At 38.8% G+C, this 27,118-nt stretch overlaps 1 protein-coding gene across 1 annotated transcript; it reads left to right on the top strand.

The window, feature by feature from the left end:
- The first annotated feature begins 2,307 nt into the window (after nucleotides 1-2,307).
- LOC136855233 (uncharacterized) lies at nucleotides 2,308-20,513 on the top strand. Its single transcript, XM_067132139.1, has 5 exons — nucleotides 2,308-2,770; nucleotides 15,556-16,200; nucleotides 16,470-16,595; nucleotides 18,430-18,609; nucleotides 19,887-20,513. Exons 1-5 carry the CDS (start codon nucleotides 2,768-2,770, stop codon nucleotides 20,433-20,435), a joined length of 1,503 nt encoding a protein of 500 aa, XP_066988240.1. The 5' UTR covers nucleotides 2,308-2,767; the 3' UTR covers nucleotides 20,436-20,513.
- The last annotated feature ends 6,605 nt before the right edge of the window (nucleotides 20,514-27,118 follow it).

The following is a 27,118-nucleotide window of genomic DNA, read 5'->3' as shown; positions in this document are numbered from 1 at the left end:
CGATTTGCTCCTCGGCATGAATGGGGGTGATGACGTCACTCCCATAGTAAGCGAAGTGTCATTCAGTGAAAATACACGCAATGGAGATTACGGCCTGTGTGTGTGTGCATGTGTGTTCGTGTGCATATGTGTACCTGGGAGGAAGACGCAGTAAGAATGACGAGAGCAGTGCTTGCTTGATCAAACATAGTAACCCAGTTTTGTTTTGGTTACCTCTTATTGATTCTCTCCAAGTATACTCGCTCTCGTTCTTTCTATCTGTCTACTAGCTATCATCTATTTTTCTGTCTATCTCTTTTATAGAATGAAATGGTAAAGAAATAACTTGCTAAATGAATGAAAGACGATATCTTTGGATAACAGAACTGAATAATGAATAGTTGCCAGAGACTGATTTCCAGGAATCTGATCCTCATCAGGAACAGCCAAACAAGCGCTAGAGTCAACATTTTTATTCCACTGGGACGTTTCGGCTTTAACACACTAAGCCATTTTCGACCTAAAATAGAGGCAAAAAGCAGAACATAAAAACTTTATAATAGCAAAATACAAATCAAAGAAAGGTCACACTCGAGAATAATTTTTTGTAAACTACGTTACTATAAAAAAAATACTACTCAGAAAAGAAAACAAAGTGACTTAAAACTAATACAATAAAACTAAGAAAAACAAGCTGAAGACAAAATAAAAACAACAACAAATAAAACACAGAACTAAGAAACATTAAAAAAGACAAACGAACACGAAAAGAAAAACAATAGATAAATCAGCCTAATGACTGGAAAGCGAGAGCGGATAGAAAATCAGTAGATTATAGACAAGATAAGGAAGACTGATCTTGGTTGAGTTGTGGCTTAAGTTGGTGAACATATATAGATTTTAAAATCCTTAAATCAGACAATTCTGAACAAGAATCTACAATTTTAAAATCCCTTATACTTACTCTTGCAGTAGATGCAGTCAGGCAGGACTAAGTATAGGGGATTTTAAAATTGTAGATTCTTGTTCAGTATTGTCTGATTTAAGGATTTTAGAATCTATATATATTCACCAACTTAAGCCACAACTCAACCAAGATCAGTCTTCCTTATCTTATCTATAATCTACTGATTTTCTATCCGCTCTCGCTTTCCAGTCATTAGGCTGATTTATCTATTGTTTTGCTTTTTGTGTTTGTTTGTCTTTTTTACTTTTCTTAGTTCTGTGTTTTATTTGCTGTCTTTTGCTTCTCTCGTCTTGAGTTTGTTTTTCTTAGTTTTATCGGCTACTGTAATTCGCTGAACTGAATTAGTTTTAAGTCACTGTGTTTTCTTTTCTGAGTAGTTTGTGTGTGTGTGTGTGTGGCAACGTAGTTTATAGAAAATTATTCTCGAGTGTGACCTTTCTTTGATTTGTATTTCACTAGTATAAAAAATGTTACGTCTTGGTGTTTTGCCTCTCCTTTAGGTCGAAAATTGCTTGGTGTTAAAACCGAAACGTCCCAGTGGAATAAAACTGTTGACTATAGCGCATGTTTGGCTGTTCCTGATAATGAATAGTTTTCATCGATCGGACAGACGACCCTGTTCAAGGGCTACTCTCCTCCCCTCTTTTCTCTCTCTCTGTCTCTCATGTACAGTACCTATCCTCCTTTGAATGAAACTTAGAACTATACAAAAAAGTTAATATATGGATATATATATCTATACATATGTGTGTGTTTGTATAAATTGAAAAACTTCTTGAAGTTTCTTCCTGCAGTTTCAAATCCGACCTAATTATCTTCACAGATAAGTGAATGTTGTTCCCAAGCTAACGAGAGAGAGAGAGAGAGAGAGAGAGAGAGAGAGAGAGAGAGAGAGAGAGAGAGAGAGAGAGAGAGAGAGAGAGAGAGAGAGTAGGGATTATCCCCCAAAATCCAGGACCCCTCTCAGGTAACGACAACTCTCCATGCCAAAAAATTGATAATAAATGTGACGTATTTATTTCTGAACCGTACAAATAAAATAATAGCTTTTCAACTGATATAAATTTCGCGACAATAAAATGCAATATGAGAACTTGTGTGTAACACTCTAAGATCATCGCTTGGGTGAGGAGGCCAGGTTGTGAAATCAGTTTTAAAGAAATCTTTTCTTTTATTTCCTTTCGTTGCAGTGCTTTTGATAATAATAATAATAATAATAATAATAATAATAATAATAATAATAATAAAACCAGTCAAGTTTTACAGTGATCTGTGTTCAGGAATAATTTTTTTCTTTCATGCAAATGGACTGTAAGACAACGGAAATGTGCTTGTGAATGTGTGTGCGTGTATACAAAACAGGGAGACACAGTGTGACCGACAAGAGCAGTGCTTGCGTGACCAAGCATAACGACCCACTTTTGTTTTGGTTACCAAAGACGCGTTCACCCCTTATTGATTCCCTCCAAGTACAATTGCTCTCGCTCTTTCTATTTATCTACTATCTATTGTCTATCTTTCTGTCTGTCTATCTGCTTATCTATCTATCTATCTGGTTCACATGAGAAATGATGAAGAAGTTAGTTAATAAACGAGCGAAAAATCAGATATAATGTCTCGACAACCATAATGAATATTGGATAGCTTTCGTGGACAGGACAGAAGGTGGGAGAGAAAAAGTGACTTCTGAATTCTTCTTCTTCAGTCCCACTCAAGTCGGCGATGGAGTCTCGTGTCTGTCTGGGGACGTGTCTTTAAGGCAGTATTAGTGATTTCCGTGACAGTGTGCGTGTCTCTTCAGTTTTTAGAAGAAGAAGAACTATGGTAAGTGTGTAACTCTCAATTGTTTGTGTATGTACTGTATGTGTATATATATATATATATATATATATATATATATATATATATATATATATATATATATATATATATATATATATATATACTGCTGTTTATGTGAAAAGCTTGTAGGTCACAAGTATTTTATGAATTACAATACACAGTAGATGTTTAACTAATAAGTGTGGCGAAAGACATTCTGACAAACCTCTAGAGGATGATTAGCTGTTGCCGACTCGTTTCCTAATTTAAGTAAAACTGCATACGTCAGGTGTTCTCAAGACGTGGGAACTATCCACAAGGCATCGTGAGTGCATGTGCTGGAAGTGTCCAGGTTCTGGTAAATGCATTTGTATGTGCGTTTCTTTTGGGCGGAGTCCCAGGCCGTGAAGGGATTAGTTATCACACAAATGATCATTCGAAAACCGACACTGAACATTATTAAAAGTCTTCGGTGAAGAGTCTGTGGTTCAAGGCCTGTCGATTATGACTGTGAACATTGCTGTTTGGAGATAAGAACCACTTTTGATTTCTTAAACTGTAGATTGTTTCTTTCATTTAACATGTGTCTCGCTTGTGCCAAGCATTTACTACATTATGTACGCTTTATAAGTAACATGGGAGGCATTCCCATATCTTTATTTTTATACATGTTGTTTAATAAGAGTTTTATTTGACTTCTCCAGATGTTTTGCTGAGAAAGAGGTTAAAGATGTACTCATTGGGAATGTACTGGACTTTGACTTATTTTGACCTATGAGGTATCGATGTAGAGACAATAATTAGTTAAATATGTTGGACTGTAATATGATTGCTCTTTGGTGAACATTATTATTCCATTTCATTTCATCTCTTGTTTCTGGCAATCCAGTTATGTTAGATTATTGTCAAATAAAGTATTTTGCGTAAAGCTTGTTTTTGTAGACCTGAGAGAGAGAGAGAGAGAGAGAGAGAGAGAGAGAGAGAGAGAGAGAGAGAGAGAGAAAGAGAGAATGCAGGATGTGAAGGTACAGATTTGCACTATCAGTAGCCTTTTGATGCGATTGCTATCAAGCTACCAATATGTGTATATGTATATGTATATATATATATTTATGTATATATATATATATATATATATATATATATATATATATATATATATATATATATATATATATACATATATAGTATATCAAACACATATAGAAAAGTATAAAGAGTGGTCAGTCGCGCGAGTCCTTATGGGAAAATTGTAACCGCGGTACCGGTGGCGCCATCCGACGGTGAACGCGTAAACTGTGATAAGATTTGTTTGTGCTGGCATACACCACACTAATGTTTAAGACGAATGTTAGCACTTTTGTGAGTTGTAACGCTATCTTCTGATCTTTTATTATTACTTATACAGCAATGCACTAATCTGGATTCATTATTTAAATATTCTATTGGAAAAAAAATGAGTAAATACATACAACTTATCCTCTCTTTATCTATAACTACTGGTGCTAAAACAGGTTTTATTCAAAAGGTTGAAAATTATGGATGAAAGGAAATATATAAATAAATAAATAAATAAATTTATAAGATATATCTGGCCAAACTATAAACAAACTGAAACCCCTCCATTGTGAATTGATATCTTTATTTTATCATACTGAAATTGATATATTTATTTTATTATGATGGGCCCGGATGCACCAACATTTACGATGGTGAAAAGTTGATTTTTTGTTCGTTACATTTTTGGGTTCTTTAAGGTTTTTTCAACATTACATAGTCACATACCAGATCATAACAAATTTCTTTACTCAAACTTTTTCCTGTGATTGTTGACAAATACAAATATGTTTCTAACAAATTTCATGCAGAAATTAAATGGAAAACAGGAATATTATCACAAGGAAAGCCAGAAAAATGAGGATACAAGCACCATCGTAACTTAAGACATCGCAAGTATGTTCATTATAACTGGGCCCTACACTGCAAGTATACATTTTCAGTATTACAGATGTTTGAACTTCATGAGTTTTCGGTTCTTTCGACCTGCAACTAAAACACTTTTGTTTGCATCTTTTAAAGTGTGATGAAGGCAGATGCATTTAAAGAGGTTGACAATGAAGAGCCTGCAGTTGCACACAGAACAAGCTAAAAACTTTCCCTGCATCTTCTCCTCCAAGCCCGTCACAAGTTTGTGGTGAACTCTGCTTATGTAGTAAATGTCAGAAACCGTCTTTCTATACTTGTTTTCCATCAGAGTAATCATGTCGTAAAGGACTGCACTCGGCACAATGAGCTCCTCTCATAGTGTGTTACCGTAAGTGTTCTTGGAAAGGAAAACATGAACAAGGTTGTGTGGATCAAGAGTACTTCGAAGCTTTGTCCTGCATTCTCTACAAACCTTGTGACGAATCTTAGCACAATGAAACCTGTGATATATGCTAACACATTGCATTCCTCAAGTGGTACGCCTCCCCCAGGGAGGGTCATTACTGACTGTACTGATACAGGAATTGGCAGAGAAGAATGTGAGACATTCACTGCAGATTTTGCAAAACCTGAAGTCCCTATATTATTCAGTTGCCAAGAAGGTATCAATGTCTTCTTGGAAGTTAGCATCAGCACTTGAAACCATAATAGCATCCACCATGACTTGGCGGAATGCACTCCTGAACTGACATGCATCTGGGTTGTCCCTGTGCCCACCTTTCCCTCGAATTATTGAAAATAGATCCTCTAAACAATCTTGACTGAGTCTGTTGCTTAATAGGTAAGACAGCTTGTACTTTGAATGCAACTCATCCAGAGAGGCAAGGCAGCTTTCGTGGACCAAGTAGTTTGATACCATCCAACCATGTAAGGCAGTTAACTAGGAATTCCTTGTGACCTGATTTCAGACTCATGGCATGTCGCATTTTTGCATTACTGGTACGAGTTCCACTATTGAAGCAGTTGAACAACTGGTTCATCTTCTCAACAAAGTCTGTGTACTCTTAAATCAACACAATACATTCTTCATCATGAACATTTGACAGTTTGTGAAAGGGTGTCATATCAACCAAATTAACTAATTAATTAAATATATAATATTTAAATAATTTAAACAAACTTTTACTTTGCACATTTCTCCTCATACCACACTACACCACCAGTGCTCAATTTTTACAAGAAAGTTTGGTGGCAATAGGAGAAGAAGAGGAATAATGCAACAATGCAAGAAAGAAGACAACGAAAGAAGAGACAAGAAAGAAGACTAAAGAAAGAAGACCATCCAAAGAAGAATCAAGAGAGAAGAAATGCAAGCGATTATGACTGAGAGTTTCCAGGGAAACCCAATTAATAAACAAACACTGCTATGTGAAATAGCTCGAGCAGTAAGAGAATGCCTGATTCCCTACAACAACATTCAGTAACCACTGTAGTGTTAGACAAAACTTGGTGAATGAAACTACCAAAGCAGAGAGTTTAGAGCACAGTACACTCTTTAGTCAAAGGAACAACGAGAGAATAAGCAACAACATATCCCATAATTTCGTTTGTGTGAACTTAGTTTTGATAAAATGTAACTGACAACACATCACTCACCTCTCGTAGTCTTTGGGGAATCGAAGAAACGATAACTCAGGCCTCTTCTTTCTTGAATACGGCAATTAACTGCAGCACAGAACTGTGTCCCTGTCATGTTGTTGACATCTTCCAACTCCAATTAACCGCCCGCCGGTACAGGCGCCACCGTCTCCCCCGGCAGTTACAAACGGGAGGCTCGAGTATCCTCTCTTTGCTTCTCTATACTCTTTAATAAATATGTTATAATATATATATATATATATATATATATATATATATATATATTTATGTATATGTATATATACAGTATATATGTATATATTATATGTATATATATATGTGTATATGTATATACAGTATATATATACATATAATATATACATATATACTGTATATATACATATATATATATATATATATATATATATATATATATATATATATATATATATATATATTTATTAAAGAGTATAGAGAAGCAAAGAGAGGACATAGCCTGCTTGTAACTGCCGGGGCGACGGTATATATATATATATATATATATATATATATATATATATATATATATATATATATATATTTATATAATATATATATATATATATATATATACCCCAAAGCCAAATCAAAAAGTCCTTCAAAAGAAGGCATCGTTTTACCTCATACAAAAATGGGAAAAAAAGCACGTTAAAAGAAGAAGAAGAAGAAGATATATGTACATATACAGTATATATATATATATATATATATATATATATATATATATATATATATATATATATATTTATTTATTATGGATATTTGTTACAATAAATCTATAAGGACCTTCTATGAAAAATCAGAATAAAAAAAAAGAAGTTTCCTCAAATACCCTTTGTTTGCCACATTTCATGGGATTTGAAGCTGCAAAACCTTTTTTAAAATTGTTTAATACAAATGTATCTTTCATATATAATAATACAAAAACATGCTTATAAAAAAAATAGCCCCCCAAAAATAACAATATTGTATACAAAAGTTCCTTGTATGGACTGTGATTTATTTTACTTAGATCAGGCCAGTAAAGAATTAAATACCAGATTAAAACAACACAAATATTCAGTAAGAACAGGTCAGACTAATAATGCTCTATTTTTGCATCTAAGTGAAAAGTCCCACAGAGTACACTGGATGCAAAGCAATATAATATTACGAAGTAATGAAACTATTTCCAGGAACTTGTTGGAATCCATTGTGACTCAGTTGGCCAGGGAGAAAAATCTTAATGTAAGCCCAGGATTATTTTCTTTTGGCCCTGTAATAAAACATATGAAAAGCTCATAGGTCACAAATATTTTATGCATTACAATACACAGTAGATTTTTTTATTAATAAGTGTGGCTAAAGGCATTACGAAGAGCCTTGAGAGAATGCTTGGCTGGTGTCTGGCATGCATCCTGATTAGGAAAACTGTGTGATTGTCAAATGCATTGGATGTTCTTGAGACGTGAGAAAATCCTTGCCTGGCGACAAGACTTTATGAGTTTGTTTGCTGGAAATGTCCGGGTTCCAGAGAATTCGTCCATATGTGTTTTTTTAGTATTCCATTTTATTTCACATCTTGTTTCTTGCAATCCTATTATGTTAGATTATTGTCAAATGAATTATTTTGGGTAATGCCTGTTTCACTGCAGGCCTGAAAGAGAGAGAGAGAGAGAGAGAGAGAGAGAGAGAGAGAGAGAGAGAGAGAGAGAGAGAGAGAGAGAGAGAGAATGCGTGTATTTAAGAACAAATGTACAACACCAGTAGCCACTTTGATATGGTCACTATCAAGCTATCAATAGATGGGACTTCTTGACTTTTAGCAAAGGTAAGCAATGGGATTAACTCTTTGTAGGGTAACACATATGTTCCAGAAGGATTTGAAAGACAGAATAAAGAGTATTACCAACAGGTAATGTTAATCCATTGACTGTTTTGTGACCTCCCAACCTTTTAGTATTCCCTTAGCACTTAAGCCTCCCATATACATACACCCTTGTCTGTGTATGCCTTCAGTTGCTGCGACCATGTCTTGGTAATAAGACAAAAGTACTTAACATCTCAGTTGTTTCACTTTTCTTTCATGGCGGTAACTTTGTTTGTATAATCATTAATTTTTACCATTTTTGTGATTTAAAATCAAGCAAATATATATACATACATATATATATATATATATATATATATATATATATATATATATATATATATATATATATATATATACATACACACACATATATATGTATTATTTAAATCTTCACATCAGTGCTCAAAGTTCTTAAGATGTTAAGAGACATTATATCTTAGAAATCATTTCCTTTATTCTTTCGTTCATAAAAGCTCTCAGACTTGTACTTCATCCATAATTATGACGGACAAAAATTAACTATATTCACCGCCCACTCATTTGGAACACCGTCCCCAGTCAACAGGTCACCCTCCATTCCACCTGTCAGGTCAATTTCAGGTCAATGCTCTCTTTGGAAGGTGAGATATATACATACCAAGGCCCTATAAAAGAGACAGTTGAGCATCGACGATTGAGCGCAAAACAAATGCGCGCACTAACATTTGAGCGCACGAAATTTTAACAAAAAAACAAACACACGCACACATACACGCATACTTCGTAAAATTGGTTTTCGAAAAATGGCATGTTATCGGTTGTTTATTATCGTTAAAATTCGTTAAAATCTTTTGTTTACATTGTTAACTTGTTTGGTTACTATCATTAACTTTCATTTTGTGTGCGTATCGTTTGGTTATTAGTATATCTTTAAAGGAGGAATACCATTGATTTATTTTAGTTCAAAGTACCCTCGCCATGGAGAAGGTAACATCATCCAAAAGAAAAGATAATATATTGTACGAAGGAAGGCTACTGTTACAGACTTGACAGAGTGCTTAAGAGTGGGAAAGAGTCATGGCGTTGTGCCAGATCCTGCAAAGTCTGAGTCTAGATTATCAATGATGCAACTTCGTGAAAGAGCTGCAACATCGAATGATCCACCAAGGAAGGCGACTCATTCGAGAGGCACAACTTAATTTGCGTCATGAAGTAGTTGCTATTCTTCCAAAGTAGCAATCCCTTCAGCGAACAGTAGAAAGATATACCTCAAGAACTTGTTTGCACGTATGATGGAGACAATTTTCTTGCATATGACTCCGGTAGTGATGACCCCGATAGATATTTTATATTTACTACTCCTCAAAATTTGAAATTGATGAAAGAAAATAAGCACTGGATGGGAGATGGAACGTTCAAAATAGTTCCTCAACTATTCTATCAGCTATATGTGATTCACATCATTTATAAAGGAATCGTGCTTCCAGTGGTTTATACTCTCCTTCAGAGGAAGTCAGAGGAAGCATATAACCGTGCTCTGACACAACTACATTTCATGGATACCGACATTGTTCCAGCTTCCATATCGTGCGACTATGAAAAACCATTTCGTAAAGCTTTTCTTGCTGTCTTCAGAAACGCTGAGGTGTTTGGGTGTTTTTTCCATTCATCTCAGGCCGTATGGAGAAAAATACAAGACTTAGGATTGACCAGTTTATACAGTAACAGCGAAGAAATACGAAAATGTTCAAAAATGCTTGTGGCCTTGGCGTTCGTTCCCCACAATGATATTACAAATGTTTTTGAATCATTACGAGATATAATCCCCGACGACTTAGACGATTTGGTATTTTACTTCGAAGATACTTGGATAGGAAGACCTTGCAGGAGAGGGAGAAGGAGAGATGATATGTTTCCCCCTCGTGTTTGGAGTGTTTACGAACGTGTCGTCAGTGAACATCCACGTACAAATAATTCGGGCAATGCAGCAGTCAGTAGGGCATATGCACCCTCCAATATACAAATTCATAGAAATTTTAAGAATAGAACAAAATCACACCTCATCCAAATTGATCAGAATAAACTGTGGGCGGCATGAACCTGTAAAACACAAAGAATATGAACGAGTAAACAATGCTCTAATTAAAATTGTTAGTGAGTATTCTACAAGAGAGCCATTAGATTATCTGCCTTCCATATCATATAATCTTACTCTACAGAAGTAGTTATATTCTATTTACAAATTGTTTTTATTAATTTTCTATTTGTGGAACTTGTTTTTAAATATCTTAGGTATTCGTATATGTCAATAAAAATTTAAGCTGTCGCACTTTTCTTTTTATATTTATTTTCTTTTGTATATATATATATATATATATATATATATATATATATATATATATATATATATATATATATATATATATATATATATATATTCATTTATCTATTTATTTACATATATAGCAAATAAAGATTAAGATCATTTTTCTTTTCCTTTATATCCAAACGCTTGTAACAGTGAGTACTAAACGTCTATAATGTCAATACAAAAAAATAAGAGGAGGATTGAATTTTGAAATTGTGGCTATAATGTTGTGCGCGCATTTGTCAAAAAAAAGTCGGCGCTCAACTGTCGGCGCGCATTTGTCTTGCGCTCAAAAGTCGGTGCACCTGCTCACTAAGGGTGGGGGTTAGAGTAATGCATGCGCCTGTGAGTGAGTGTGTGTGTGTGGGTGTCGTCTGTTTATCAGAAAAGGAGATTCGGTAAGAGCGACGAGAGTAGTGCTTGCGTGATGAATCATAGTGACCTAGTTTGTTTTTGTTAGCAACGAGGCTTTCATTGATTCACCCTTAATAATTCTCTCCAAGCGTACACTCTCGCTCTCGTTCTTTCTGTCAGAACAGCTATCTATCTATCTATCTATCTATCTATCTATCTATCTTTCTATCTATTGATCTCTTTTACGGAAGAGAAGGAATAAGAAATAAAACGATAAATTATACATAAACAGAAACAGAACGAGAGAGAGAGAGAGAGAGAGAGAGAGAGAGAGAGAGAGAGAGAGAGAGAGAGAGGAATATGGTCCTTGAACGAGGTCATCTGTGAAATAGTAGCAAGCTATTCATTATTAAGTTCTATTATCAGAATCTTGATAATAGAACTTAATAATGAATAGCTTTCTGCTATTTCACAGATGACCTCGTTCAAGGACCATATTCCTGTCTCACTCACTCTCTCTCTCTCACTCTCTCTCTCTCTCTCTCTCTCTCTCTCTCTCTCTCTCTCGTTCTGTTTATGCACAGTATATATATTTAGTGTCTGTTGTCTATCTTTCCATCTGTCTATATCTTCTATAAAAGAAAAGTAACGAGAAATAATTTAACAAATGACTGACGGTAGACAAAGTCTCGAGAATAGTCTGCATCGACCACCGGACAGAAGAAGAAGAAGAAGAAGAAGAAGAAGAAGAAGAAGAAGAAGAAGAAGAAGAAGACACTGATCGTGGGAGGGATAAAGTGATTTCTGGAATTCCATCTTCACCAAATCCAGTCTTTCTCTGTTGACCTAAGAAATGGATTAGGTACTGGATTGTTGTTGGACACAGCTTGTGTGTGTGGGGAGAGAGAGAGAGAGAGAGAGAGAGAGAGAGAGAGAGAGAGAGAGAGAGAGAGAGAGAGAGAGAGAGAACCGGCTCCAAACCACAGTATCCTTTTCATGATGGAGTGTTAGAGCTCAGCCATTGAGCGATGGAATGTATGCAAAACAAGCTCTACAAGTCCTAAAGTTTCAGTTCGAGGTACAACAAAACTTCTTTGTCAAAAAACACGTAAAAGTTCATTTCCCTTTGCTGTTTTACTCAAAAAGGTTTTTTTTTTCTTGGGGAGGAAGATGGCAGAGCATTCTCGTGAGAGGGAAGGGGTTGGTGTTTGTCCGAAATTCGAAATATTTGGGCAGATTTTTGAAACAGATGTGACTCAAATATCATCCCACAAGAAGGCAACAGCACGGATAGAGATCCTGCACAATAAGATTTGGCTGTGCTTCTTCTAGACTTCCCATTGAAAGAAAATTATGGATCTCCACCCTGAGTTGCAACTGAGCTTCAAGAGACTTGATAGGCTGCAAACTGGATCATCAACTGGAATGATGAGAGCATTAAGGAACACAGAATTTTATCAGGATGGTTTACAAAGCATTCAGTGAAAGCTCTTCAAAAGCAGCCACAAATTGGGAGGTCTCTACAAGAACAGGTGTTATAGGAAGGGAGAGGACAGCTGGGAAGGAGATAATCACACACAAGAAGGGGAGGATTCCCTTATCAGCAACGGGACATCGACAAAGTCGCCCTTTGGACTTTTCCAGTGCAGCCTCTTCCTATTCCGTGATAAAATTTGCATCCTGTTTCAGGCCATTGCTTGAGAACGGTTTGAGAAAACGTCCCAACGTTTGTTGCAAATTGCCAAACTCGACCAGGTTTTGGGGAAATGTGTGATCTGAAGGCCCTGGTGGGGTTGCATCACATTATTGGATGGTTGTGGCACCCTTAGTGTGGTTTCCCCTCAACTGCATTAAAGCATTATAAATGGACAGAAATCAATGCCCACTCACTTGGAACACCGTCCCCAGTCAACAAGCCACCCTCCATTCCACCTGTCAGGTCAATTTCAGGTCAATGGTCTCTTTGGAAGGTGAATAATCAAGGCCTCAATGTCCCAGAAGAGACAGGGGGAGGGGGTAAGAAGGGAAGGACAGGTTAGGTGATGCCAAGTGATGAAAATGAGGTTTTCCAGCAGTTGGGACTGGAATCATTCCAGTTCCAGATTGGCACAGGTCATGGAGGTAGTTTGAGGGGTGTCAGTTTGGGGAAGTGTCAGAAGTGAGTTTTTTTAAAAGTCTCAGGTCAGAGAAAGTGGTGGGGGTGGGGTTAGGGGAGTGGGGGAGGGTGATAGGTGTTGGAGGTCAGATTAGGGTTGGTCTAATGTCAAAGGTTGTGTTTCAACTTCATCCTGGCATTGCTGACAAAGACTGAGGACTGGTGTAGGGGAGATGATGTGGAAGAGGTTATCTTAGGCCAAGTAACAGGACAGAGGTCAGGGCCAGTCTCCTTTTAGAAAAATTCGATTCCAAAAAGCCACAAAAAGTGAATCTCTAACATTCTGTTTGTATGATCTGAGGCTCCCATAACTTGAGAATGGTTTGGGATATGGATGTGATGTTTGGGGGTGCCCCAGTGAGAGGACCAACATAAGAGGGGTCTGTCTCAAGACTCACTGTTGTAAGATGATTCCCCTGTGACCCAGGGGATGTCAGAGTAGGACTTTTGATATCCCTAAGGCAGCCACAGTTTCTGTCTCGACACTGAAAATTCTTTAATCATTCATCACTGATTTGCAATGTGCCACCAATGCCTCAGGATGCAATGCTTACATCTTAAAGGCTGCCACCAATGCAGTCAACAGGTAATACATTGGTTATACACCTGAATTCTCTTCCCAGTAGGACACCTCAACATAAAAGTGATTTTTGACACAAAACTCCCATGTGAACATGAGTGACAGACTTACAGCACTCAAAGGCTGACCATTCAGTCATTTCCTCACCTTCAATAAGATTTGGGACCAAAAGTTTAATCTTAAGTTTGAGTATCATGAATACTTAAATAAACAAAATTTTTGCATTATTACTACAAAGAGCTGGGAGATATTTCACGCCTGTCTTCAATAACAATCAGTGGAACATTATCACTGTGATGATGTGCAAGTTACATTGTCAGTCATCTCTGTCTTTTGCATTTATTAAAAAAACAATGGGAATCCCAAACTTAAATGTGGCTCCACAGTTTAAATTATCACAGAACTAAGCTCTTTCAAGAAGACACAAATGTCTCCTTCTTTGTATTTGTCGAGTGCTGTAAGTCAGTAACTCATGTTCACATAGGGAGTTTTGTGTCCACAATCACCTTTATATTGTCCTCTACATGTAGCGTCTCAACAATGTAGATTCTTGATAAAAGGACAGTATAGAACAGAAAGAGATATGAGGCAGGACAGATAGCACCAGTGAGTGAGCAACAGTAGATTCTTAATTAGGTTTGTATGTGTTGTCTATTCAACTGCTCCTTTCCACAGGACTACTGAGACAATAGTGAACCAGCTGGGAAATATCAGGAACTTTGTTCAATGAGAATGTTACTGACTTTAACTAAGTCTTAAGCCCACGTGAACTTGGTGGTGTACAAGATGTATGGACACGTGGGTGCTCTGCAATTTCTCCAACCGATGGAAAATAGTCTGCACTGACTAACAACGTGTAAGGTTTAGTTCTCTTCGTGACAACATGAAAATCTGATCACAACTTCACTTTCTTCAAACATTTTTGTCAACTTGCTTGGGGTTTGGCTTCTGGATAGACTTCATCCTTCTTGGGGGAATCAAGCAGGTGATAGAGGTCATGACCTCCTCATCGAGTCAGTTTCATGGAGTCAGAGGCCAACAAATTGGCTGTCTGACCTACCCTCAGGCAACTGGTGAACATTGTTGCTGGATATGTCAGTCTCTCAGAAGCTGGGAGTGTCTTCTTATTTCTTGTTATGACATCAGTTGTTTCATTATTTTCAAAGCAAAACGTTGTTTTTGATAGTTCTAAAGCGATTTTGATGAATTTCATATTCACTTCCGACACCATCATTTCTAACAATAATGAGGGACCCCAAAGGAAAACATACCTTCAAGATGAAATTAGATGTGGGCTTTAGTAAGTGAAAAACCCAACTCAAGTTGGGAGTCAGCACCCTAGGTTAGTTAGGTAGCTTAGGTTAGGTTACTGTGCATCCTGCAATTCAAACATTTTCATTCCCCCCCCACACACGGAAGTCTAGTTTCCCATTGTGGTCCTCCCATAACTGGTAGATATAGAGGGCATAGTAACAGATTAAACAAACATTTGTTGCAATTAGGAGAAGACCATTTTACAATAGGTTTCCCTAAACTTATTTAAAAAAAAGCAAAAAGCATACCAACATAATACCTGGCTTTCCAGCGGAAGATTTAGCAACTAGAAATGTGATCAGCCTGGAGGACAAATGAGCAAAAACTGAAAAACCCAAAATGCTCTTTGGTGCACTGTTGGGTCTCAAAAGATTTTGACTTTATTCCACTGTCATCGTTTTCACCACTGACTGACATCCGATGTCGCACTTTAGATAACACTGTTTAGATAAGCAATTGCAGATCCTATGAGTCAGACCTTTGAGTTCTTGATACAGGGGTCTTATTTTTTAACAAGAAAAATAATCTTTTGGAAGATCACACTTGCCTCTGGAAGGGTAACAGGTTTTTATGTCCTTTTCAGGCATCCAGCCCCCTGGAGTGTGACATTTATTACATTACATACAATGAAGATCACTGCCCGAGGATTCTCCCTTGTTCCCACGAGTTCTGCAGCCGTTGCATCGACGAGCTCATCTCGACATACAGGAAAGAATGTCCTGTTTGCAGGAAAGGTTTCATGGCCAATTCAGCTAAGGACCTCATGATTAGCAGAGGCCTCCTTGATGCTGCAAAGCAACTACCATCCGAGGATGAAGGACCAAGCACTTCATCAAAAGAGCCAAAGAAATCCTTCCTAGAGACTACCAAATATTTCAGGGAGAACGTTACCAAGAGAGGCATCGCTGAATGCCTGGGAGCAGAGGCTGAGGTTAAGGACCTCATTGAAAGCTACAGTGAGATGAGAAAGGGAGTTAAAGTAGTAAGGCTTTCCAGCAAGGCAACTTTAACCAGCATTGATCTAAATACTAAGCTGCTCATGAACAAGGTCGAAGAACTACAACAACAGATACTAAAAATGAAAGAATCTGATGCCCAACTGGAAGCAGCAACAGACTTTATTACAGCCGCACCTCTCATGCATGAGGCAGAAGAGCTTCTTCAGGCCATGGAAGAAACTGTGTCAAAGTTTCACGAGAGCAAAAGGGAAGAACATCATATAAAAGAGGTAAGTTGGCTCTCTCTCTCTCTCTCTCCTTATGGCATCTGTTAACTTCATCCTGTGGCCTGAGACATTTCCAAAGAATTTTCAACCAAAAAGACTCGAATAAAATAGAAGTTTTAGTTCAGTCTGTCCTTATCAGTAGATCTCTTATATTTCTCTTTTTGATTTGTGTAACTTTTCATTTCTAGGATCTTTCTAGTCTTACAGATATATATTCCAGTCTTTCCAAATCCCCTCTGTAATCTCTTTGTCCTCTCGGATTTGTCTCACAGGAAATTCTCAAGATGAGAGAAAATCTGGAAAAGTTTGTGAAGGACACAGAAGGGATAACTGAGGAAGAACAACAACTAGAGGAAGGAGAACATGAAGAAGAGAGAGACTCTGTTGTGAACATTACTGTAAGTTTGAGGAGTCTTTTCTTCCACAGAAAATCAAAAGCTGAAAAAGTTGTCCTGAGAAACATCTACTCAACAGATTCAAGATAAATGTAACTGAATGAGATGATAATGTCCATTTTACTTCAAACCACCCATCTCTTTACAAAAGCCTATCCTAAGAGTCAGCGTAATTTGCAGACACTCCACATTAAAGAAGAGTTCCCCTTTCCACTTGTCTGATTATGTGTCTAGATCTCTCAGTGCCCATGGAGGGGAAACTGGCCATTCATTCCATATGTGTGTGTGTGTGTGTGTGTGTTTGATGCTCCCAACACTTCTGCAATCTCCTTCAGAGATCTTGTGTTGTCTTTGCTCATTTCCACCTTTAAATTTCACTATTCCATTCCATAAAGTTATCATTCTGCTTACTATTCCACTTTATGGTGCTGTGGAGTGATTCATCAGCTATGTTCTTCCTCTTATTCAAGAATGATTTATGATTTGGCAGAAATCAGGACAAGTGAGGAGATCCATGCATTCCCTGCCCTGCACCATGCGCCCCTCTCTTCAGATGCCACCACTCCTTCTGGCACTGCCACCCACATGACACCACTCCTGCACACCCAACAGCACTTGTCCCCTGCCATAGTACTGGGCACCACAAAAGCGCCTTCTGCAACTTGAAGTAGCACTTTGGAGTCTTCTGTGTCTGGGACATTGAGGCATCCTGGCCACTCTCGTTCTGTTTGTGCCTTCCAGAGGTCTCACTTCTCTAGAGCCAAAGGCACTAGTGGTAGACACCAACCCTCTCCCTCTGATGTTGGTAACTCTAAATTCTCCTGCCCATAGTCCATCATGTGCCTCAAGTCATAAAGAGAAAGTGACAGATTCGCCCTCCAAACATTCTTCTGGTAGGCCCTAGAACCAAGGACACGGTTTCTCTGTTTCTAGCCAAGTTTCTCCTTCTGGTTATACACACCTGCTGACTATGGCATGACTCTGCAAGAAATTGACCCTCAAACTAGGGTTCCTGACCCTTGAGACTCTGATGACGGTCCTTCTTCAATTTGCATGTGCAGAGAACCTGCTCTTAAATTCTTCTTCAACTGCTGAAGACGACTGACTTTGCGCCCTCACATTCAGCTGCTTTGTTGCTGGTCAACCAGAATTATTCTTCCTCAAGAGAGGTCATACCTTCAGTAGTTCCTCCTGTCACATTACCAGTTTTGACTCCTGCCAATATGAAATGGAACCCACTGCTGGCCAAGTCTCCTCTCATACTTCTGCTTGTAGTTTAAGACGCCTTCCCAGTGAGGCACATGGGCCCCTTGGATCAGCTCCCCTCAAGGACTCAACATTTGAGAATGTGTTTAGCTAGCTTGCGCTTCAGCCCTTTGAGTAGGTGGATTTTAAACCCTATCGAGTTTTGTGAACCATTCAGAGACCTAGTAGAGCATTGGCTTCTCCTGTGTTCCAAGATTCATAGTCAGGACACATATAGCTTCCTTTCATCCCCACCATTTGTTGCAGAAACACATTTTTCACTCTGGGGTGCTCGGTTGCCCTGCTGCATAATCAGATAGGGGGAAAGGGGAACTTATCTTCTTCTGTGGGGTGTCTGGAAGTCATCCTGACACACAGGAAAGTTACCATACATTAATCTGCTTGTATTTGAAAATATGATTTTGGTTTTTCAAAAACATGTATTTTTATTACAAAAAATAACAAAATTTAAGAACATGTACACACTTGCAGATAATCAACTTTAAATCAAAGTGATTTTTTTTTATTAAAAAAAAGATAACTTCCTACGTGAGCTGGTTATGAGATTTTCAATTAATGAACCTTTCTTCAGGTGCAGGATTTCAAAAGTTTCTGTGGTTGTTTGAAAAAGAATGCCCAGAGGGGGATCTATGCTGTGACGACCTTTGAAGGGAAATTGAGGGTGGCTCCAGTCAAGATTGAGTCCAACAACCAAGTCTCTGTGAGTCGTCTTGAGGAAGGAGCTCTCCCACCTAGATGCTTTGTCATACAGGTAAGCTTATTCCTAGGAGAATATGAGTAGGATTCCTTTTACTGTCTCCCATAATCCTTTAGGAATCATTGTCCAAGTTCACCATTGTTTGAGGAATTTCTTCATTTGAAATGAACATCATGAACAGTTCTTGACATGGAATATGAGTCTTGCACTGACTGACCCAGGTTACATATTATCAACGCTAAGGTTTTATAGAGCATAGATAATATACTGCAACTTGGGGTTTTGAATGTGCATGGTGTGGTGCAGAGGGTAAGGGAGGAATAAAACTAGAATGTTTTGGCACTGATTGAGACAAAGGTGGAAGGGCAGTGTGTGTGCAAACATGGAAACGCTGCAGCAGCAGATGCTGGTGAAAAATTGTAGATAAGAAAATCATTCTTGTATAAGTTGTGTGGAATAACTCATTTTTACAGATGATATGGCACTGATGAGGGATGATGAAGAGAAACTGCAGGAACTGGTGAGAGAATCTGAAAGTGTTTGAAAGAAGAGAAAGTTGCGAGTAGGTGGATGTTGGAAGAATGTTTGATCTGTTTAGGTATTTTGGAGTAGATATGGTGGATGTTGTCAGGGTGAGGGAACAGGTGAGTCACAGAAAAGATGAAGCAAGGAAGGAAAGAAGGAAGGCAACAGGATGTGTGCAAAAGATAGGGAGGAAGCATATACAATCTATGGAAGCCAAGATGGGAATGTATGAAGTTGTTGTTGAGCCAACTCTCCTTTCTGGAAGTGAAGTCTTAATACTGAATAAGGATGAAGGAGAAAGATGGAAGCTGTAGAGCTGAACTGTCTGTGTAGTATAGATGGATCACTGTGTTTTGAGATGGTTCAGACATGTAGAGAGAATGGTGAAGAAGCAGAAGAAGAAGAATGTGGAAGAATGAGCTCAAGATAGATAGAGTTGAGTGACCGTAACTCAGGAGAGCATGGTTTTAATCGACCGGTCTGAGGGTTAGTGCAGTGTTTGTAAGGGTTTGGTTGCACTAATGACGAGCCTTCGGTGTAGGAGGAGGGGGATAAAGAGCTAACAACAATATTGTGGAAGTTTCCAGCACAGGGGTTTCATCAACAATAGATTTTTAAAAATTTATTTCCTTGTCATTTGGCATTTTAATTAACCTATTCTTCTTCCTTTGCTCTTCTTCTTCATCTTCTTGTCTATGGAAATTGCAGTTGATGCAACCTATAATAACATTAATGATAATGATAGTAATTTATATTATTATTTCTATCATTATTCTAACCAATGTCCTCCTCCTTTCCCTTGACAGCTTGAGTCCTTGATGCAAGGGTTTTCGCCTTCCTCCCCTCTCAGGGCGTTCCTGGATCTGGCATACAAATCCACCCACCTGGGGAGGATCATCATCAGGATGTTTGAGAACCGCATCAAGGGTCTCAACTTCCTGCACATGTGTTCAGGAGATATGGGACCCTCTTATGCCAACTCTCAGGTCTTTGATGTGATTTGCAAGGGGATGAAAGGCGAGAGTGTCGTCATGGGAGACTATGTGTCCCGCGGAGGAGGAGGAGGAGGCACATCAACTCACGCAGTGTCGTCATCGAGGGAGGATTGGGAGAGGCAGAGGGAGATATATGTAGAGACGCCATACAGGGCGGGAGAAGTGAGGGGATCCATCTTCTCGTATGAAGAAGCTTCACGGTTTTGGATCGTCACCAGAGATGGTCACCCCCGGAGGAGACAAGGAAACTGCTTCGGGATGGTGGAATTAGGGCTGGATGTCCTGAGAGAAGCCATCTTGAGGTATCCAGACGTAACACAGATCAAGGTGGACAACTGTGGCCTTTTATTTTGCCCGTGAGTTTTTCTTTCAAGTGATGTTTTCAGTTTGATTTCAACTCTCCCAATAATTCTCAAATAAAGATGTTCTGAGTGCTATTATGCGTGTTTCATTTTATCACCTTATTATTATTATTATTATTATTATTATTATTATTATTATTATTATTATTATTATTATTAGGAGAGACCTTCTCTGAGGGCAGTTGCATTAAAAATTATAGCTGTTTCCACGGCATTTAACTTACACAGTCTTCTCTATTCTTCTTCTTATTTTTTTTTTTCATCAGCATGTAGTTGGTAAGTCAGATTTCCCAAGGACATACAAGGATTTCTGTTTTCTTAGGTTTATTTCCTCTGACGTTTCAAACGCTCTCTGGCATTTATTTTCAAAGAGTGAATGAAATGGCATGCAGTTTATAATCCCGGGTAACAGCCACTCCCAAATTCCAATAGCGATTAGGCCCAGAAGGTCTCAACGCCTCCAGGACCGACTTCGTCACCAACCCGTGACCAACCAAAATGCAGCTGAATAACCGACCTGGCAACTGTACACCAACCGTGCCCCACCTCTTGATTGATATATATATATATATATATATATATATATATATATATATATATATATATATATATATATATATATATATATATATATATATGTGTGTGTGTGTGTGTAACCTGCATGCCATTTCATTCACTCTTTGAAAATAAATGCCAGAGACCATTTGAAACGTCAGAGGAAATAAACCTAAGAAGACACAAATCCTTCTATGTCCTTGGGAAGCCTGATATACCACCTACATGCTGATGAAAAAAAGATAATAAGAAGAATAGAGAAGGCTCTGTATAAATTTTTCAGTCTCCTCTGAAGGACTATTTACATCGATGCTTTTGTCGTAAATACAAACTCTTGACTTACAAGAACAATTGTTGGTGGAGCTAGACATCCAAGAAAGAGAGTGATTCTATGAAGGCCAGAAGCACACCAGAAACAGAAAATCATTATTTCCTTGACCTTGACCTTTTTCTTGAGCCCATCAGATAGACTGACACTGGTACCCATTCACATGTGGGTGAACTGGTGGGCGGTAGATAGGCAGGGAGCGATGATTCCTGGGCCTAGCAAAGTGAGCCAAGTGCAGCACCACCACCACTCAGCCATTGCTGCTTCTTCTTCACCACTATGGCTGATTTCACCTTCCGAAGGTGGGCCTTAAGTAATGAATATCCGTGTGAGCAGAAAACACTTGATAAAATACAATAAAACAAAAAAAGGACCCTTTCATGAACACTCAAAATTTTTGCACATTTTTAAAAATTGACTTCAGAAATCTACTGATAAAAATCATCTTAAATGATTCATTCCTATTCAAAGTTATTCACTGAATAAATAAACTGGTTATATCAGATTATATTGGACTGGCCATTTTTATGTAAGAATTTCCTCATTTTACGGGAAATGTTCATTCTGTGACATTATCCCTCTCCCCTCCCCTTGTATTTCTTGCTGATAATGCACAGAGGTCTTGTTTGGTTAATGACTAAACCAACAATAAATATGTCTGAAAGAATCATGGGTTGACCATACTGCCCCTTGAAGCAAGCAAGCAAGCAATTAACAAATCAAGGCAAAACCAGAGTCTAGTGTTATACACCATGACAACAAGAGCAGCAAAAACAAAGAGATGTAGCTGATGCTTTCTTTGAAGGAAATGCAAATTCACTGACTGACACCTGCTGCTGCTAGAGACAAAACCCAGCAGTGTTCTATATGGCTGTTGTTCTTCCACCACCTCCGCGTGCTTGTCACTTACAGTGGGTGAGAGTGAGGTGCTCGTCAAGAGGCTGGAAGAAGAATTCTACACTTCAGAATGAGTTCCCAGAACTCTGAGCCCTCTGCCGCAAAGGGTTAAAACACTCATTCAAGGCGCTCAAAGGTTTTGATTGTCAGTCACTAGAAACATTTTATTCACAGTAATTGCAAATAATAGATCCCTTTTACATATCTTAACACAAAAATTCGTCAACATCGAAAACATACAAAGATATAACAGGTTTGATGAGATGTTTTTCTAAAGACTCCGTCCATATGTTACTGTATAAGTAATGAAATCAGTACAGCCAGAGATACTAACCACAGTGTGTGTGTGTGTGTGTGTGGGTCCACCTGAACGATTTTTATAAGCATGGGAGCCACTGTAGGAGGGGTAGTGCGGTCAGTGCACCTCATGCGGTGCACTGTAGGCATTACTTGATGTTCTTTGCATCGTCCTTTTGGCCACTAGCTGCAACCCCTTTCATTCCTTTAAGTGTACCTCCATTCATATTTTCTCTCTTCCATTGTACTTTCCAGCCTCTCCTAACAATTGATTCATAGTGCAACTGTGAGGTTTTCCTCCTGTTACACCTTGCAAACCTTTCTACTGTCAATTTCCATTTCAGCTCTGAATGACCTCATAGGTCCCAGTGCTTGGCCTTTGGCCTAAATTCTATATTTCATTCAATTCTATATGCATGGGAGCAATAACTGTCCAGGCCACAAACAGTATGACTGCCCAAGTTGAATGACTGCAACACTTTGAAGTCGCAGCTACACAGTCCAAGGCAATGCACACCATCAACTCTCCTGAAGTCCACTCGCCTAACCAACTCAGCTGACATGGGCCAATGAAAGTCCTTAAGTCCTTCATGGATGAGGTTCGACCAACGCGTCCTGTGGACTAACCCCAGGCCACACAGGAACTAACCATCAGGAGGACGGCTTTCCCCAAGTAGACAGTCTTCACCTCATCAGGGCTACTGCTCCTAGGGGCTGACACTTACCTCACTAGCTTGTACTGAGGAACTGCGCTGTAGCAGTCGAACTAAGAAGTCTCAATCATTATGAATACAATGGAGAATCCCTCTACATGAGAGAGAATTGAATTGAATTGAACTGAATATAGAGTTTAGGCCAAAGGCCAAGTGCTGGGACCTATGAGGAAAAAAGATTTGAAAAGTGTAACAGGAGGAAAACCTTGTAGCTGAACGATGAATCAATTGTTAGGAGAGGGTGGAAAGCAAGAAAATGAGCATGAATGGAGGTACAGTAAAAGAAATGAAAGGGGTTGCAGCTATGGGCCGAAGGGGCGCTTCGAAGAACCTTCAATAATGCCTACAGTGTTCCGCACTAACTGCACTACCCCCCTACAGGGTGCAAGGGAGAGAAGTTCTCATGGGAGGCATAAAAACATAACGAAGACACTTGCAAGTTAAGAGTGTCAATGAATCACTCAGGCAGGAAGGAAGGAAGGAACGAAGGACACTTCTCAACCCACAAGACCAAGCGACAGACAGTGAGGAATCTGACACATTCCGACACCCTTGCCTTTCGAAGAGCAACTAATACCTCGTCAAGAGGGGGGCTTGGTGCTCTGTGGGTCTTCAAGGTAAGGCCTCTTCTCTCTTTCTTTCTTTCTTTCATGGATCAGTCATTTCATTCATCCTCATCCTCCTCTTTCATCCTCCATACCCATCCTCATCCTCCATCCTCAGCTTCCATCCCCCTCCTCATCCTTATGCTTAAGTAGTTTTATTTTTGTGTCTGTCAGCGCTCCACATCTCCGCTAAGGATATTTGACAGCCCTTAGGTCAAAGGTGACTTTTAAAAGTTGTTCTTTTTGGAAATGCTCTTTTACTTTTCATCTGATTACAGAAGTAAGCATATTTTGGGGAACAACTGTCAATTTCCCCTTTAAGACACTGTCTCCTGTCATCTGCCTGTCTGTCTGTCGGTCTGCCTGTCTCCCCCACTCCCTTCACCCAGCACTGATACATTTTCTGGAACTGGTATTCCCATAAATTCTGTGTTGAGCTGCGCGAAATTGTTGTGTAAACCAGAAGCACATTATGCATGAGAGACACTCCAGGCGCGAAGTTTGGGTCATTCTCACTGGGGGGAGCAGCAAAGTTCATTAGAGGGTAACTGGACACCTTTGCCTCTGGAAGCAAAAATATGCCCGAAAAGATGGAAATGGCAGATCACAGTGACAAAATAAATTGTTGTCTTTGAGGGTAGCATGGAAATTGCTGCTGGAAAGAGAAGTTGAACTTGTGACGCCGCAGTACAAGGTTTCAAAAGAAGTGGCACCCCAGTCTCGATGACGTCACACAACTGTGTATCTCTGGTCATGTAGCAAGTGAGTTTCCCTTGAGGATTTCTGTGGGTCCTAAACTTTCTTTGGCGCGTCATCCATGTGAAAGCTTCAAAGTGGGTTTACTTTGGAGCAAAGCTTTCTCCTCGTTTCCAAATCCCTTCGTGAAATGTCTCTCTGAGACCATACATTAGGCTCCCATGCCATCTGAGGTACTGGCTGAGAGAGCTTCATTGACAGTTGACTCCTTAGTGATTGGCGGGAATCCAATGATAGTTTAATGGTTATTGAACAATTTAAATAGTCATTAATACTATAGACTAGCAGGGGACTCTGGTGGTTACAACACATTATTGATCTGCATCAACACGTGAGCAAAATATTAATAAGCCACTGGAGAATTGAGATTGGTCAGGTGGTTTTTGATTTTGACTGTCCAAAGAATGATCTCGGCCAAGGCAGCGGTTTCTGATTGGTTAATCATTCGTTGTGTGGTTGTAAAATCTCACTCTCTCTCTGAACGAGTTAGGCCCCCCAACCATACCTCAAAGACATGCAAGAGCATCAAGGGTAACAAGGAGACCTGAGCCAAGGCTCAACCACAACTTTCCAGTCAGACCAAAATGTTACCACTAAACATTCGTAACTGCTGATCTGTAAACCCTTTTTTTTTAATTACCGATCTGAAGAATGGAACTTCCTATAAACTTGAATTACATATTTTATACCTGTATTGATTCTTGACTGAACTACGTCCTTCAAAAGTCTCGCCCTATATTGGGCATTGTGGGGTGCTGCTGCTAACATGCAACCCTTATTCACATGGCATGTTGCCAGCTTCAGAAAGGGTATCATTGTTTCCCCAGTATTAGTGATGATGCTTCTATATTATGCAAAGATCTTTTGTTTGTGGGTTTGGCAAAGAATTTCTCTCCTGCAGACAAACTCTTCTGTGGAATATGGCTTCCCTCATTTGCACTGGCCTTGTATATGTCTAGCTCTCTCTCAGAACGCTGCTGCTGTCCGTCTGTCTCAACCTCATGGCCTGAGGGATCAGAGGCGGAACATTCGCTTTTTGGTGTCAATCAAAGGACGCCTCGTTCAAAGAGAAGGCCCAAAGCCTCACGTGACCTCATTCTTTAATCCCAGGTGACGACGACACCTGAGGTCTGGGCATTGGGTCAGTGCAGCCTTTGAGCTTAGTAGCCAATCAAACTGTCCTTTGTTTGATCAGTCTCTCTCATTGGCTGAGATTTCGAAGTGTTGAGAAAAAGCAGAGAGAGTCACAAGGTCAACTCTAGCAGATGGATGACATTTTGACCTTTTCTCTAGCAGTAAGGCTTTTGTGGTGACACTGAGAGGACCCATTGTGAAGATTTGGGAACATTTGCCATGACACAGAGGTGAGACAGACTCATTTTTTATTCAGTGCTCAATTCTTCGTTAGGAGTATCACCCTATCACCAACACTAGTGAGGAAATTGTCTATCTATAATGATAAAAGGCGAATGGATCTTGTTTGTCCGCCCTGGTGTGAAACGTGGGGCGTCAAGAACGTAGGTTCGTACACTTTCATATCGACCTTGCGAACTATAGCACTGGCGGGCCGATGTGTGCGCAGCGTAGCGCACGCCATCAAGCAATGTTATTATTATTATTATTATTATTATTGCTGCATAAACATACCTTAACAGATTATAAGGACATTCTGGGTATCAAAAAGTAATGTTTTAAAATAATAATGATAATAATTGTAATGCTAATAACTTTTCATTCATTTTTATAAAAAAAAAATTATGCAGTGCATTTAAAGGCAGGAAGGGCTCTGTCTCTTATGAGGACTCCAAGATTTCCATTAAGCTTTGATGTAGAAAGGTAAGTGTATCAACAACAAACTAATATTTCAGGAATAGGGAATAACCATTGCTATTTTCACGTAAAGTCAACGTCAATTCATGTGATTCAAAAAGCCCATCTAGGCATCACTTAAGCTTTCCTAAAAAAAAACTATTGTATTTATATTTTATATTATACTTTACAATTACCAGTACTGAGAAAAATATTCCCTGTGTCACCTCCATATTCAGGTGAACCTCATTTACAAAAAACAACGTTGCGGCATCGCGGAACACTCCTGACTTCATTCATATTTTCCTGTTTTTTTTACCATTTTTAGGGAGATGCATATTATGATTTTATTTCAGGGGATAATATAATGTTTCCTTTTGATAATCAGCAGAACTTATTTTAGTTCAGTAAAACTAGCCATTGTTACATTAATGAAGATGAAATAAACAGATTAATCAACTTTTCGAAACCATTGCCAACCAATCAGCTTCAAGGAACGGTCATGATGTAAGAAGTGGGCGGGGCTTAGCTGCAAAGAGCGGTGGATTTTGCTATAGTGCTAAACATGGCGGAAGCTCAATGGGATGCAGTGTTTAGTACTAGCCCTCGGGGATCAAAGATACCGTTTATTAATATAATTTGTTGACGTACACAATCAAGAAATGGGTGTAAATAATGCTCTGATCCCCGAGGGGCTAATGCTAAACACGGAGTCCCATTG

The sequence above is a fragment of the Macrobrachium rosenbergii genome, chromosome 31, assembly GCF_040412425.1.
Source record: "Macrobrachium rosenbergii isolate ZJJX-2024 chromosome 31, ASM4041242v1, whole genome shotgun sequence".
Taxonomy (NCBI): domain Eukaryota; kingdom Metazoa; phylum Arthropoda; class Malacostraca; order Decapoda; family Palaemonidae; genus Macrobrachium; species Macrobrachium rosenbergii.
This window is presented reverse-complemented; position numbering and strand designations above follow the sequence as displayed.

Coding starts and splice junctions, on each gene's coding strand:
- LOC136855233 (XM_067132139.1), top strand. Junction 16,201..16,469: donor AAGAACATCATATAAAAGAG/GTAAGTTGGCTC, acceptor TTTGTCTCACAG/GAAATTCTCAAGATGAGAGA. Junction 18,610..19,886: donor CTAGATGCTTTGTCATACAG/GTAAGCTTATTC, acceptor TTCCCTTGACAG/CTTGAGTCCTTGATGCAAGG.